Raw genomic sequence first — 16,912 nt, forward strand, 5'->3', positions numbered from 1 at the left:
GAGCACACACACACTACATTGAGTTTACAAACCATGTCAGAGGTAGGAGAAATCTAGGTCTAGGCTAAGCCCAGTGGATACTTTTTGAGTTAAAGTGACGACTAGGGACCCCAAGATGGGTGGAGTTCATAGAATAGAATACTGGAGAGCTCTTGAAGTAAGAGGATTCTTAAATGCTTCAGCGCGCCCCTTCAACTATTGAGCCGAGTACTGACCAGTGGGTGCATATAAAGAAACTGCTGGAACTTCCCTGGCAGTCAGTAGTTAAGACTTTGCCTTCCAGTGCCAGGGGTGCATGTTCGATACCTGGTTGGGGAGCTTAAATCCCACATGCCTCCAAGCCAAAAGCCAAGACACAATACAGAAGCAATATTGTAACAAATTCATTAAAGTCTTTTTTAAAAAATGATAATGAAAGATATTTTAGATATACAGAAATTTTAAAAATTTATCACCAGTTGACCCATATTCTGAAAAGAATGTTAAAGGAGTCCTTCAAACAGAGGGGAAGTATCATATGGACATGTGGCTCTATACAAAGAAGTGAGACACTCTGGTCACTACATGGGTAAATACATAAAATTTTCCTATTGTTTAAGTCTCTCTTAAAATAATTGTTCAAACAAAATATGCATGGGGAGTTTATAACATATAAAAGTTACATTCCAAAATAGCACAAAGTCAAGAGAGGAGAAATGGGTATATACTCCATGTAAAGAGTTTACTTTACATGAGGTGATAACAGTATCACATGCAGGTAGATTGTGATACATTAAAGATATATGAAAGTGAAAGTGTTAATCGCTCAGTCTGTCTCTGTGATCCCGTGAAACAATGTATATTATAAACCATGAAGCAATCTCTAAAATAAAAAACAAAGAATTATAGATTATAAGTCAACCAAAGGTGACAAGTGACAAACAAAAACAAATGCTTAGTTAACAAAAATAAGGACAGGACTTCCTTGGCGGTCCAGTAGTTAAGACTCTGTGCTTCCACTGCAGCAAGTACAGGTTCCATCCCTGGTCAGGGAATTAAGATCCTGCATACTGCACCCTACAGCAAAAAAAAAAGATAGGGACAGAAAAACAACAAAAAAAAAGGAGAACAAAAACCAGGAAACAAGTACATGCTGCTTAGAAAACCAAAGCAAAACAAACACCAGCAACAAAGAAGATAGTACTCTAAATATGAAGAGACAAACAGTCTAAACATAATAGGATGGGGAAAGATACATATATCAATAGTGCCAAAAGAGCCTAAAATATTTACTGTGTGGTGCTGTAGGTAATAAGCTATGTCAAGAACTATCAGCTGCCACCAGAAGTTATGAATAGGCGAAGAAGAAATCTATCTAGAGTCTCAGAAGGACTTTTGATCTACAGAATTTTAAGAGAATAAGTTTGTTTTAAGTTTGTGGTACTTTGTTACAACAGCCCTAGGAAACTAATACTTTGTTTGTGTCCTCAAAATAGAGTATAAGGATTTTGCATGTTTTGCTCCATTCTGTATTCCTAGTATCTAGAATCACACTCAGCATAGTAAACACTTAATATTTATTTGTTGAATGAATAAACTGAGTTCATTTTTGAAGCAGGTGGATAACATATATTGCTGTAATAATATATATATAATTCGGGGCTTCCCTGGTGGCTCACTGGTACAAGAATCTTCCTGCTAATGCAGGAGATATGGTTTTGATCCTGGGTCAGGAAGATCCACTAGAGAAGGGAATGGCAACCCATTCCAGTATTCTTGCCTGGGAAATCCCATGGACAGAGGAGCCTGATGGGGTCGCAGAGTTGGACACAGTGTAGTGACTAAACATCTTCTGCTTCATTGACTACGCTAAAGCCTTTGACTGTGTGGATCACAACAAACTGGAAAACTCTTCAAGAGATGGGAATACCGGACCCCCTTACCTGCCTCCTGTGAAATCTGTATGCAGGTTAAGAAGCAACAGTTAGAACCAGACATGGAACAACAAACAGTTTCCAAATTGTGAAGGGAGTACATCCAGGCTGTATATTATCACCCTGCTTATTTAACTTATATGCAGAGTACATCATGCAAAATTCTGGGCTGGATGAAGCACCAGCTGGAATCAAGATTGCTGGGAGAAATATCAATAACCTCAGATATGTAGATGACACCACCCCTTATGGCTGTAGAGGCTCCCTCCCAGTGAAGAAGAACTAAAGAGCCTCTTGATGAAAGTGAAAGAAGCGAGTGAAAAAGTTGGCTTAAAGCTCAGCATCAAAAAACAAAGATCATGGCATCCAGTCCCATCATTTCATGGCAAATAGATGTGGAAACAATGGAAACAGTGACAGACTTTTCTTGAGCTCCAAAATCACTACATATGGTGACCTCAGCCATGAAATTAAAAGATGCTTGCTCCTTGGAAGAAAAACTGTGACAAACCTAGACAGCATATTAAAAAGCAGAGACATTTCTTTACCAACAAAGGTCTAGTCATGGTTTTTCCAGTAGTCATGTATGGATGTGAGAGTTGGACCATAAAGAAAGCTGAGCACCGAAGGATTGATGGCTTTTGGGCTGTGGTGTTGGAGGACTCTTGAGAGTCCTTTGGACAGCAAGGAGATCCAACCAGTCAATCCTAAAGGAAATCAGTCCTAAATATTCATTGAAAGTACTGACGCTGAAGCTCCAATACTTTGGTCAGCTTATGTGAAGAACTGACTCACTGGAAAAGACCCTGATGCTGGGAAAGATTGAAGGGAAGAGGTGAAGGGGACGACAGACAATGAGATGGTTGGATGGCATCACCAACTCAAAGGACATGAGTTTGAGTAAGCTCTGAGAGTTGGTGATGGACAGGGAAACCTGGCGTGCTGCAGTCCATGGGGTCACAAAGAGTCGGACGTGACTGAGCGACAATTAAACTGAACCATTCTGTCAATTTTAAAACAAGGTAAGCCCTCGAATAAAAAAAGCAAAAGAATTAGAAAAAAACATGTATTTCTGCCTTATTGATTAAGCCAAAGCCTTTAACTCTGTGGATCACAGTGAACTGCGGAAAATTCTTCAAGAGATGGGAATACAAGACCACCTTCCCTTCCTCCTGAGAAATCTGTATGCAGGTCAAGAAGCAACAGTTAGAACCATACATAGAACAGTGAACTGGTTCCAAATTATGAAGGGAGTACATCAAGGCAGTATATTATCACCCTGCTAAGTTAACTTGTATGTGGAATACATCATGCGAAATGCCGAACAGGGAAGCCTGGCTTGCTGCAGTCCACGGGATTGCAAAGAGGTAGACACGACTGAGCAACGACTGAACTGAACTGAAACCCTCAAATGGGCTATATTACACATAACGTTTTTGATAGTACTCTTGTGTCTCCATCTCTTAGGTTGGACTATGAAATCAAGTTTCTTAATAGATGTTCCTTTATCACATTTCAGTGACAGTCCTATAAAAATTAGGAAACATTACTTTCTAACAGTTAAAATGTGAAACCTACCTTTGCCTATTTTCCTTTTACTGTGTTTCATGGCACTACTCCCATAAATCTAATTGCTTTGAAGTAATAAGTACTTTCATGGGACTTCTTGTTTCAGAGTTTTGTTATGAGACTATGGTGCATAAATAGAAAGATTGCCCTTTTTCGGAACTATACAGAAACCTCTCTACAGTGTGAACAAGGTACTTGCTAGGGTAGTGGGTCAGGATGACATGACCACATAGTACTTTGCATGCATACTCAGTTGCTGTGGTGTCAGACTCTTTGTGACCCTGTGTATTATAACCCAGAGGCTTCTCTGTCCATGGCAAGAGAATTATCCAGGCAAGAATACTGGAGTGGGTTGCCATTTCTTCTTCCAGAGCATCTTCCCAACCCAGGGCTTGAACCCATCTCCCGCATTGGCAGGTGGATTCTTTACCACTGAGACACCTGAGAATCCCCTCGTAGTACTCTACCAAAATGTATGTATCTTTTGTTCTGTTGCTTTGATGAACAGTTGAATGACATGGTAGATTTTTCTATTCTAGGACTATTCAAAGTGGGGAAGTAAAGGAGTAAAGCAGGTAGAAAAAAAGGGATCCTGCAACTTAGTTCATTTTTATAGCTTCACCTGAGACAGTTTAAAGAATTCACTATGAAATTGCTTTGTTATAGATTGACTATTACCTGGTTAGGGAATATAAAAGTGAAGTTAGCATTAGTATTTCATGAAATAATACTGTTTCATACATAGTACTCTGAAGTCCTCATCAAGAAGTTAGTAGTTTTATCTGGGAGATAAAACACATTAAGTAAGTGTTTTTTAATTTAAATTTTATTTACTTTCTAGTACTGAAGCCACATGGTACAAAGTCAGAAAGGTACAAAGAGTGTACTGTATAGAGGCTCCCTCCCAGTCTAGTGTCTCAGACAGCCCGTCGCAGCTAGTATTTGAATTTTTATCCTTGCTGAGATATTTTATGTACATATTTAAATTAGTATGTGTTTTGTCTTTTTTGCTGTGTCTTTGCCCATGAATAATAAATACACTGTTTATACTTTAGCAATGTATTTTATATACACTTCTATATCTGTACATGTTTTATGACTACAGTATGCTATATTTGTATATGCCATAGTTTACCTAGTCCCTTATTCACAAACATTTAGGTTGCTGCAGGCTTTTACTATTAAATTGAATGCTATAGTGAATAACTTTAACTTTGTACATGTGTTGTTTTGCTTATATCCATAGCATACTGTAGTAGAAGTAGAATAATTAGATTCAAACATGTGTACTTTAATTTTGATAGAGCAACACTGGCCATACACCTTGTGTAGGTAGGGTTTTTGTTTTTAACTGAGGTCTAATGTACAAACAATGAAATTCACAGTTTTAGGTGTAGAATTTGAGGGGAAGGTTATGCTAGTTTACACTGTAACTATCAGTTTATGAGAATGCTTTTATGTCATATTTCACAACACTTAATTACTTTTTAGTCTTTAATTTTTTTGCCAGCACTCAAGGTGAGAATATTGCAGTACTTTTGTTTGTTTACTATTTTTACTAAATACAACTTACATACAATGAAGTACACAAATCATAGTATAGAGCTCATGGTTCACTATCCCAGAGTGTTTTCTCTGCCCTTACACTACCCTCCCTACAAAAGATAACCACTATTGTGACCTATCCCCATAGATTTAAGTTAGCTTATTTTTGAACTTAATATAAAGGAAATCATATAGACCATACTTGTATTGCATTTGGATTCTTCTGTATTATATGTGAAATTTAGTTATGTTGCTGTGAGTACCTTTATTTTATCCTTTTTCATTGCTGTGATTTAGTTACTTGAATATACCACAATTTATTCTACTGCTTGTGGATTTTTGGTTTGGTTGCTTCTACTTTTCAACTTTCATGAATACGATTTCTGTGAAAATTCTTCTACATTTCTTGAAGAAATTTAGCACTCATTTCTTTTGCCTGGACGTGTTATCTGGATAGGTTTTATTTGTTTTTAATTGAGGTCAATTTATAAACAATAAAATTGACCAACTTTTCCTGTACAGTTATTTAGAAAGCAATTTCCCCTGGGTCTCTTGCATTTCTACATGTCTTACGAGCAATAGCCCTAACTGCCTTTCCTTCCAGACTATCTTTTCAAGGATATTGAAAGATAGAAATGGTATCTCTTCATAAAGCAAAGAGCAGGTTTCTGACAGCCGTGGAAAGCAGATACCGTGTTTCCCTCCAGAGTAGAGGGCAGGGGTACTTGTGTGTGTGTGTGTTAGTCGCTCGGCCACGTCTGACTCTTGGCAACCCCGTGGACTGTAGCCGGCCAGGCTTCTCCATGCCTGGGATTTTCCAGGCGAGAATACTGGGGTGGGTTGCCATCTCCTTCTCCAGCAGGGGTGCTTCCTGCCATTTTAAAAGACAGGCTTCCATAGGCTTAGTCTTCCTCTCCTGGAACACAACCCTCTGCAGGTACAGGTGTTCCATGACTCCTTTCACAGTGTTCTGTGAATTGGGGTTTGGGCACCTGGCACAGGAAAATGCTGTTAATTCTAACTGGTGTTCCTGGTATGAGTAATAAAATCATATGTATCTGACTCAAGAGTCTCGTGTCTTCTGCCAGTATCCATGAAACTAACAGGTTAACTTGTTAACTTGTAAGTAGGATTAAATCTCAGAGCCTTCATAATTCTTGACACAATGTGGTAAATTTTGACAAATGTGTAGAATCTTATTACCATCCTAGTCAATTCATAGCACATTTCTGTCCCAAAAAGCTCCTTTGTGCCCCTTTGTATCTATTCCCCTTTCCCTAGTTTTGCCATTTACTGAATTTCTCATACATAGAATTTTATATTATATCAGCTCAGTTCACTTGCTTAGTCATGTCCGACACTTTGCGACCCCATGGACTGCAGCATGCCAGGCCTCCCTGTCCATCACCAACTCCCAGAGTTTACTCAAACTCGTGTCCATTGAGTCAGTGATGCCATCCAACCATCTCATTCTGTGTCATCCCCTTCTTCTCCTGCCTTCAATCTTTCTCAGCCTCAGGGTCTTTTCAAATGAGTCAGTTCTTTGCATCAGGTGGCCAAAGATTTGGAGTTTCAGCTTCAGCATCAGCCCTTCCAATGAATATTCAGTACTTATTTCCTTTAGGATGGACTGGTTGCAGTCCAAGGGACTCTGAAGACTCTTCTTCAACACCACAGTTCAAAAGCATTACTTCTTTGGCACTTAGTTTTCTTTATAGTCCAACTCACATATCCATACATGACTACTGGAAAAACCATAGCCTTGACTAGATGGACCTTTGTTGGCAAAGTAACGTCTCTGCTTTTTAATATGCCGTCTAGGTTTGTCATAGCTTTTCTTCCAAGGAGCAAGTGTCTTTTAACTTCATGGCTGCAATCACCATCTGCAGTTATTTTGGAGCCCCAAAAGATAAAGTCTGTCACTGTTTCCACTGTTTCCCCATCTGTTTGCCCTGAAGTGATGGGACCGGATGCCATGATCTTAGTTTTCTGAATGTTGAGCTTTAAGCCAACTTTTTCACTCTCCTCTTTTCAGTTTCATCAAGAGGCTCTTTAGTTCTTCACTTTCTACCATAAGGTTGGTGTTATCTGCATATCTGAGGTTATTGATATTTTTCCCGGCAATCTTGATTCCAGCTTGTACTTTATCTAGCCCAGTGTTTCTCATGATGAACTCTGCATATAAGTTAAATAAGCAGGATGACAATATACAGCCTTGACATACTCCTTTCCCTATTTGGAATATAGCCTGTTTTTTATGGCTTCTTTCATTCAACATAGTGCTTTTGAGATTTGTTCATGCTGTTGCCTATATCACTAGTTTGTCCCCTTTTATTGCTGAGTAGTATTCTATTGTCAGAGAAGGCAATGGCAGCCCACTCCAGTACTCTTGCCTGGAAAATCCCATGGGCAGAGGAGCCTGGTAGGCTGCAGTCCATGGAGTCGCAAAGAGTCAGACACGACTGAGCAACTTCACTTTCACTTTTCACTTTCATGCCTTGGAGAAGGAAATGGCAACCCACTCCAGTGTTCTTGCCTGGAGAATCCCAGGGGCGGCGGAGCCTGGTGGGCTGCCGTCTATGGGGTCACACAGAGTCGCACACGACTGAAGTGACTTAGCAGCAGCAGCAGCAGCAGCAGCAGCAGTATTCTATTGTATGGATATACTACTGTTTGGATATTTGTTTATCCTTTCACCAGTTGATTCACATTTGGATTGTTTCTAGTTTGGGACTATTATAAACAAAACTGCTGTAGGTTTGGATATAAGTCTTCATGTGGACATTTATTTTTCTTTCTCTTGGATACATTATTAGGAGTGGAAATGCTAAGTCTTATGATGTGCTTTTAATTCGTAAAGAACTGCCAAATTGTTTTCCAAAGTGTTTGTATCATCTTACATTCCTATCTGACTTAATTTATATCTCATTATGAGTGAGGTTGAAAGTATCTTTTCATATGTTTGAGTTACTTGTATTTCCTTCTCTATAAATTGCCTGTTTGGCTCATCTTACATGTTTTCTTCTAAACAGGGAAGGTGAGGTGTTGGAATTTTTGTAATGATTTGTAGGCATTCTTCATATATTGGGATAATTTTGGTTAGGCTATGAATTACAAGCTTCTTTTTTCCCATTTGGCTATTATCTTTTGAACTTGCCAATGGTGAGGTTTTGCCATGTAGAAATTTGTCTCTCTGAACTCTTCAGTCTCAGAGAGTATTTACTAGCAGTGCAAGACTTCATAATATAGAAACAGGTTTGCTCTTTTAATTGACCTTAAAGTATAAATTGGGCTTCCCTGGTGGCTCAGTCAGTCAAGAATATGCCTGCAATGCAGGAGACCTGGATTTAATCCCTGGGTCCAGAAGATCCCCTGGAGAAGGAAATGGCAACTCACTCCAGTATTCTTGCCTGGGAAATCTCATGGACACAGGAGTCTGGTGGGCTCCAGTCCATGGGGTCCCAAGAGTTGGACATGACTTAGTGACTAAAACCACCAAAGTATAAATTATGTTTCCCAGCAGTATTTTATGTAGCCATAACGTTAGGGGGGATAAAGAAAAATATTCTAAAGAGTTAAGTTTGTTTTCTGCATTCTTACAAGAATTTTACCACCTTTTAGAAAAACAACTATACAGTGGAAACAAAAGAGCTTTAGAACTTGTGTCTTTATTATGCACAGTAAGAGTAAAATATTGAAAATAATATTGCATGTGTCTTTTACAGAAATATCTATGCAAGATGTTCACATTGCAAACTTGGATAGTGCAAGCCTTGTTTATTTTCCTCACCACTGAATCTATAGGTAAGGTTCATGAGATATCCTACCTCCCAATCCCACAAATTAGGTTTGTGTATTGCTGAATAATTATATAATTATGCTTACATATTTATTCTTTAGGATCATTATTGAAAGAACGATGTTGTCTTAAAAATGGGCTCAAGTTAAAATGCTCTTGACAAATTATAATTTGTATCATTTGAGTTGAAGCAGTCTATAATCCTAAATCTTGTTCAGCTGTACTAATAGTTAAGTTTAATGTTGAGAAGGAAAAACGGGGATTTTGTTTATTTTTTTAAATAAAGAAACAGGATCAGGTTTGTTAACTTTTAGCACTTCACTCCTTAATAGCCAAAGATGTCACTGAGCAGCAGTGAGATTGTGATATCAGAAGAAAGATCACCTAGAGCAGTACTGCCTCAACTGGTCCACAGCCTGAGAACTGGTTGTTATTGGTCCATAATGAGATGGATACAGAAATTAAGAATAAATGTTTAGAAACTCTTTTAACAATTTGACATAGCCATGATATCCAAGCATGTGATCAGTGGATTTGCCTCATCAAACGTAATGTAAAACAAAAGTGTATGTCTGTAAAGGATTGGGTAAAGAAAACCTAAACTGCTCCTTCACCCCAGATAATTTGAGAAGCATTGCTGTAAGTCAAACCCTCTCCAAATTCAAGAATGCAGCCTCTTGTTAAACACTGAAAATGATACAAACCTTACGCTGAAATTTTTTCTCATTTAAAAGTCTTTCCTTAGTCTTAAACCCAAATTTTCTTCCTTGTAACTTTTTCTCATTAATCTTAAAAATCCTTCTATTGTAGTTCCACTTTCCTTTGCCACTGCTCAAGTCTTCAAGTATTGAAGGACTGCTTTCTAACACCTCTCTTGCCCAAATTAAATTTACCTAGTTATCCTAATTATTCTTTGTAGGACTTGGCTTCCAATCTGTATGCACTGATTACCCTCCTGACTCTTCTCTTGATTTTCCATATCATATTTAACATATAATGCCATCCCACTTAATTCTAGTTAACAACAATGAAACTTTAGCCATTCACTTAATCTGTGTCTCAGTTTCATGATCTGTAAGATGGGGATAGTAATGTCTCTAACTTCTAGGGTTATTGTGAGACTTAAATGAGTTAATACACAGAAGGCATTTGGGTAGTACCTGGCGCATAGTATGCTTTATAAAAAGAAATGTAATAGTATATTTATTATTTATTATTAAGGTTTGAATAAAATGCACTTAAGGAAAAAATATATCAGAACTTGACATATTCTGAGTATAGTGATTTTATTATTTACTTTTGAAGGATCATCTTTATTAAAGCAACATAATTTTTTGCCAGTTAAGATACACTGTAGTTTTATGTTAAGCTATCTACCAGTCATTGAAAATTCTCAGATTGTTTTCATGTCAGTTACTTTTAAGCCATTTCCCCTTCACTCTATATTTATTTATCAAACTAAACAGAAGATGATTTTGCCAAATTTATTAGCCTATCAGTCTAGTCCTTCAGCACAATTTTGAATCCTGACATTATCCAAATTGTTAGCAATCCATTATAATCTTTTGCTGATTTGATAAGTGTGTGTGTCTCTTTTCCCCCTAAGTTGTTGATAAAAAGATTGAAAATGACAGGACTACATTATTTGTTGCTGCCAGACAGATTACTCTAAAGCTTCATGCCTTAAAATGGCATTACTTATTATTTTTCATGGTTTATGTGTGACAGGCTGTCAGACACACAGTTTCTCCTTTTCTCTGTGATATCTGGGTCCTCAGCTAGAATATTCAGAGATGAGGACCTGGAGTCATCTGAAGTCTCATTCACTTACTATGTCTGGTGTTGATGCTGGCTGTAGATTGAGGGCTTTTGGGCTCTTGGCTAGAACACGACATGTGGTCTCTCCTTGCGGCCTTGGCTTCCTTACATGTGGCTGGATTCCATGGCAAATGTCGCAAGAGAAAAAGAGAGCTAGTCAGAAGTTGTATTTTTTGATCATCTAGCCTTGGAAGTCATTTAGCACACTCTGTTGGCTAGGGCAGGCATAAGCACTCTTAAAGATCTGAGAGCAAAAGGGAAACATAGACCCTCATTTCTTTGGAGGAGTATTTGTCACTTTGTAAGATGAGCATGTTGAATGGGATACATTTATAAGTATGACCTTCTTTGGAAAGGACAGTCTGCCCCAAGGTTTGCGGGGAGGCACTTCAGCATACTACTATAGCCCCCCTCTCATTGACTTTTTTTAGTCAGTGATTTTTTTATATGTAGGTAATCAATCAAGTGAAAATCTATTAGTTTGAGGTTATGAAATACCTGTTTTTATAGATCAAGAGTAGTCAAAAATCAGCCTAGTAGCCCTTAAACACGGGTTTCATTTGGCACAGGATGGTTTCAGTGAGCCTGTGTTTCATTTCAAAAACTGGAACATTTGCCTGTTTCTAGTATTTCTTATTCTGTGTGATTAAAAATTGTTATTTAGTCTCTGGCTATATCTCATGTTCTTTAGTACTTTAGTACTTTAGTACTAAAGTACTTTAGTACTCTGAAGTATATTCCTAGGTTAAGGTTCCCTCTCATTATTAAAGAGAAAGTCAAACAGGAATGATTTTACCAAGGAACAAAGTAAGATTGGAGGAGTTTTAAGGACTTGCTCATTATCACAAGGTAACTTACTAGCATGTCACAAGATGGAAATTGAAAGGAGTTTGTGCACTAGGACTTGCCATTGACATGAATCAATAATGGCAAGGTCATGTAAATAGGCCGCATCATGAGTTTTGAAACAAACATTTTGACTCTGGGCCTTATGAGCTTAATGACAGATATGGAATAAGAAGTTAATTGTTTAGTTTTTAAAAGTAGTTTTTTCCTTTGTGCAGTCTAGCCTGGGACCAAGTTGAGAATTGGAAAAATCTGCCAGATATTTGAGGTTGACTCCATAAAAGTATCTTAGTGTTCTTTATAAAATAAAGGATTGAAGTAAATTCTCTCCACGGTTTTTGTCAGTTTTTTTATTCTCTGATTCTGTACATCTTTTACCTTAACTGCTAGAACCAGTCACCTCTGAGAGACCTTTCCAGATTCTGTCAGTGTGACTAGATTACTTGTCTCTGGATAGTAGTAGTAATGATGATTTGTTGTTGTTTAGTCTCTAAGTCATATCCGACTCTTCTGCAGTGCCAGGGACGGTAGCCCACCAGGCTCTGCTGTCCATGGGATTTCCTGGGCAAGAATACTAGAGTGGGTTGCCATTTCCTTCTCCAGAGGATCTTCCCAACCCAGGGAGCAAACCTGCATCTCCTGCATTGGCAGGTGGATTCTTTACCACTAAGACACCAGGGAAGCCAAGTAATGGTGATAGGCTACCATTTATTGGAGGCCTTGTGAAGACCAGGCATTGTAGTAGGTTCTTTACATAACTAATATCTGATCTCAAGAAACTTTCAAGATAGCCATGATTAACTTCATTTTCCAAGTGAATAAATTGAAGCTGTTAGAACTTCAAATTCCATTGGCAAATGGGATTCACTCAAGAAAGCTGCCTTAAGTTTCTAGACAGGATAGAGAAGGAGGATGGAATCATGTCAAATATTGAGCATTTTATCTTGATGGTAATAGGTAGTCATTAAATAATTTAAAATAGGGAAATGGCATAATCATTTTTGAACAGTAACTTTGGGAGCTGTATGTTTAAGATAAACGAGAAGGAGGTCAGATTGTGGTATAATATGATAGCCTGAGGGCCAGCAGCCAAAATAGGGTTGATGAGAAGAGGTTGCTTTACATTCTAAGAATGTGGAAACAAAAAGAGCCAGGGAGTGTGGGAGGAGGCTAATTAGAGAGGGAGGACTACAAAGTTATCTAGCCTAGGTGACTAGATGGGAGTGGTGTTGTTCGCAGCAATAGAGAAATAATAAGAAGAAAGAATAAGTTTGGAAGGGACTGTGATACATAGCCTATGCCCCGACCAGGAAGGCTGAAGAAGCTGAAGTTGAACAGTTCTATGAAGACCTACAAGACCTTCTAGAACTAACACCCAAAAAAGATGTCCTTTTCATCATAGGGGACTGGAATGCAAAAGCAGGAAGTCAAGAAATATCTGAAGTAACAGGCAGATTTGGCCTTGCAGTACAGAATGAAGGAGGGCAAAGGCTAACAGTTGTGCCGAGAGAACGCCCTGGTCATAGCAAATACCCTCTTCCAACAACACAAGAGAAGACTCTACATATAAACATCACCAGATGGTCAATAGCGAAATCAGATTGATTATATCCTTTGCAGCCTAAGATGGAGAAGTTCTATACCGTCAGCAAAAACAAGACCTGGAGCTACTATGGCTCAGATCATGAGCACCTTATTGTCAAATTCAGACTTAAATTGAAGAAAGTATGGAACACCACTAGACCCTTCAGGTATGACCTAAATTAAATCCCTTATGATTATACAGTGGAAGTGACAAATAGATTCAGGGGATTAGATCTGACAGACAGAGTACCTGAAAAACTATGAATGGAGGTTCATGACATTGTACAGGAGGCATTAATCAAGACCATCCCCAAGAAAAAGAAATGCAAAAAGGCAAAATGGTTGTCTGAAGAGGCCTTACAAACAGCTATGAAAAGAAGAGAAGTGAAAGGCAAAGGAGAAAAGGAAAGATATACCCATTTGAATGCAGAGTTCCAAAGAATAGCAAGGAGAGATAAGAAGGCCTTCCTCAGCGATCAATGCAAAGAAATAGAGGAAAACAATAGAATGAAAAAAAAACTAGCGATTTCTTCTAGAAAATTAGAGATATTAAGGGAACTTTTCATGCAAAGATGGGCACAATAAAGGACAGAAATGGTAGGGACCTAACAGAAGCAGAAGATATTAAGAATAGGTGGCAGGGACACACAGAAGAACTATACAAAAAAGATCTTCACAACCCAGATAATCATGATTATATGATCACTCACCTAAAGCCAGACATCCTGAAATGTGAAGTCAAGTGGGCCTTAGGACGCATCACTATGAACAAAGCTAGTGGATGTGATGGAATTCCAGTTGAGCTATTTCAAATCCTAAAAGATGATGCTGTAAAAGTGTTGCACTTTGTATGCCAGCAAATTTGGAAAACTCAGCAGTGGCCACAGGACTGGAAAAGGTCCGTTTTCATTCCAATCCCAAAGAAAGGCAATGCCGGAGAATGCTCAAACTACGGCACAGTTGGACTCATCTCACATGCTAGCAAAGTAATACTCAAAATTCTCCAAGCCAGGCTTCACCAGTATGTGACCTGAGAACTTCCAGATGTTCAAGCTGGTTTTAGAAAAGGCAGAGGAACCAGAGATCAGATTGCCAGCATCCAATGGATCATCGAAAAAGCAAGAGAGTTTCAGAACATTTATTTCTGCTTTATTGACTATGCCAAAGCCTTTGTGTGAATCACAACAAACTGTGGAAAATTCTTCAAGAAATGGGTATACCAAACCACCTGACCTGCCTCCTGACCAATCTGTATGCAGGTCAAGAAGCAACAGTTAGAACTGGACATGGACACAGACTGGTTCCAAATCAGGAAAGGAGTATGTCAAGGCTGTATATTGTCACCCTGCTTATTTAATTTATATGCAGAGTACATCATGAGAAATGCTGGACTGGATGAAGCACAAGCTGGAATCAAGATTGCCAGGAAAAATATCAATAACCTCAGATATGCAGATGACACCACCTTTACTGCAGAAAGTGAAGAGGAACTAAAGAGCCTCTTGATGAAACTGAAAGAGGAGAGTGAAAAAGTTGGCTTAAAGCTCAACATTCAGAAAACTAAGATCATGGCATCCGGTCCCATCACTTCAGGGCAAATAGATGGGGAAACAGTGGAAACAGTGACAGACTTTATTTTGGGGGCCTCCAGAATCACTGCAGATGGTGACTGCAGCCATGAAATTAAAAGATGCTTGCTTCTTGGAAGAAAAGCTATGACCAACCTAGACAGCTTATTAATAAGCAGAGACATTACTTTGCCAACAAAGATCCATCTAGTCAAAGCTATGGTTTTTCCAGTGGTCGTGCATGGATGTGAGAGTTGGACTATAAAGAAAACTGAGTGCCAAAGAATTGATGCTTTTGAACTGTGGTGTTGGAAAAGACCCTTGAGAGTCCCATGGACTACAAGGATATCCAACTAATTCATCCAAAAGGAAATCAGTCCTGAATATTCATTGGAAGGAATGATGCTGAAGCTGAAACTCCAGTACTTTGGCTATCTTATGCGAAGAACTGACTCATTTGGAAAGACCCTGATGCTGAGAAAGATTGAGGATGAGAGGAGAAGGGACAACGGAGGATGAGATGGTTGGGTGGCATCACCGACTTGATGGATATGAGTTTGAGTAAACTCCGGGAGTTGGTGATGGAAGCCTGGTATGGTGCAGTCCGTGGGGTTACAAAGAGTCGGACACAACTGAGTGACTAAACTGAACTATGATACATAAAATTTTAGACATGTTCATTTTAAAGTACTTATGAAGTATCTCAGGTGGATGTCTTATAAGCCACTGAAAACAGGAAGTTAGAGTCAGAAAGAGGGTTTTAGATGTCGTCAACATGGAGTAGGTCATAGGTAAATCGTGTAGTTGCATTTTATTTTTTTATATAATTTGGTTCTTTGTTTTTTAATATGAGATTGTATCCCATATACTTATTGTTAAAACCAATGTATTTGGTCATCTTATTTTACTCATCCTGTTTTTATTTTACTACACCCTTGCTCTTTTTGTCTGATTTTGACATACGAACAACGTATACTGTCTTTGCATGCCCCCATCTGCACCCTCAACGGCATTCAGGACTGGCGAGAGCAGAGACCACTGCCTGTGTTCTGGTGGGTCTGTTTAGACACTGGGTGTGAGTTGAGAAACACAATTGGTGGCGGAGCAAATATGAATCACCCTGCAGGCAAACTGTTTCCTAAAGCAAAGTAGATTGTTATAAAAACGGCTGAAATTTGCATAGGTTTTTTTTCTTTTTTTCTCTGTAAAATCCAGCTTCATCTGCCACGTAATTGGTATAATTCTTTTCAAATTTAGACATTAAATTCTGGTGATACTAACTTTCACTGTGTTTCTTCTTTTTCTGTGTCTTTAGAGATATTTTAGTGATGATAGAGGAACTGTACTAATATAGAATGTCATTTTGTACCAGGAAATTTCAGTTTATTCTTACATTTTCTGTTATTATTCCTTTCCAGGTGAACTTATAGTTCCATGTGCTCATATCCACCCTGAATCTTCAGTTGTACAAATTGGTTCGAATTTCACGGCAGTTTGTGTGCTAAAGGAAAAATGTATGGATGATTATCATGTGAATGCTGATGACATTTTCTGGAAAATAAACCGTGCTACTGTTTCTCGTGATCAATATACTATCATAAACAGAACATCATCTAGTGTCACATTTTTAAATATACCTTTAATAAATGTTCTGCTCACTTGCAATATTCGTATGTTTGGACAGATTAATCGGAGTGTTTATGGAATCAGAATCATTTCAGGCTGTAAGTTTTGTTTTACCTTTTTTATTTCAGACTTTGTCATGACTGTTGAATTGCATCTTTAATGTCCATTGTCTTTTGGTCTTTTTGAAATGCAGTAACTGTCAGCTCAGTGAGTTTTGGATTTTTTTTAACGTTTTAAAAAAAAATAAGCTTAGAAGTAGAACTGCACTTGCATTACAAATGTATAAAAGCCTAAAGAGTAACACAAGTTTTATATTTTTCCTGAAAGTCAAGCATCTGTCAACTTTCTAGAAAAATATTTTGACATGAGACACCCACCAAAAATGTTGAGTTGAAATCTGTGGCTGTGTTCATAGTAACTTTCAATATCCCTTAGTTGTGGAGAAAATTCAGTGTAAAGCCGCTATCTGAAGAAGGTGAATCAATACTGGAGAACCCTTTTATATTGAAGTAGACAAATAAATTTATTGTGATCCAAGAATGGATCGCCAAATTTGTGGATTATCTAACACCATAATTTTAGCATTTGCTTTCTCTCCAGCAGAGTTTGGGAAGGGAGAGATATAAATGAATCATTTTTGCTTC

At 38.2% G+C, this 16,912-nt stretch overlaps 1 protein-coding gene across 2 annotated transcripts in view; it reads left to right on the forward strand.

The window, feature by feature from the left end:
* Positions 1-16,912, forward strand: part of IL6ST (interleukin 6 cytokine family signal transducer) — a 60,810-nt gene that overhangs the window by 10,747 nt on the left and 33,151 nt on the right. For both annotated transcript variants that reach the window (XM_061129776.1, XM_061129775.1), the window contains 2 exons: positions 8,753-8,831; positions 16,061-16,366. In XM_061129776.1, the coding sequence (XP_060985759.1) occupies positions 8,768-8,831; positions 16,061-16,366 (370 nt within the window). In that variant the 5' untranslated portion in view covers positions 8,753-8,767. The remainder of the gene's footprint in view (positions 1-8,752; positions 8,832-16,060; positions 16,367-16,912) is intronic.

The sequence above is a fragment of the Dama dama genome, chromosome 25, assembly GCF_033118175.1.
Source record: "Dama dama isolate Ldn47 chromosome 25, ASM3311817v1, whole genome shotgun sequence".
Classification (NCBI taxonomy): domain Eukaryota; kingdom Metazoa; phylum Chordata; class Mammalia; order Artiodactyla; family Cervidae; genus Dama; species Dama dama.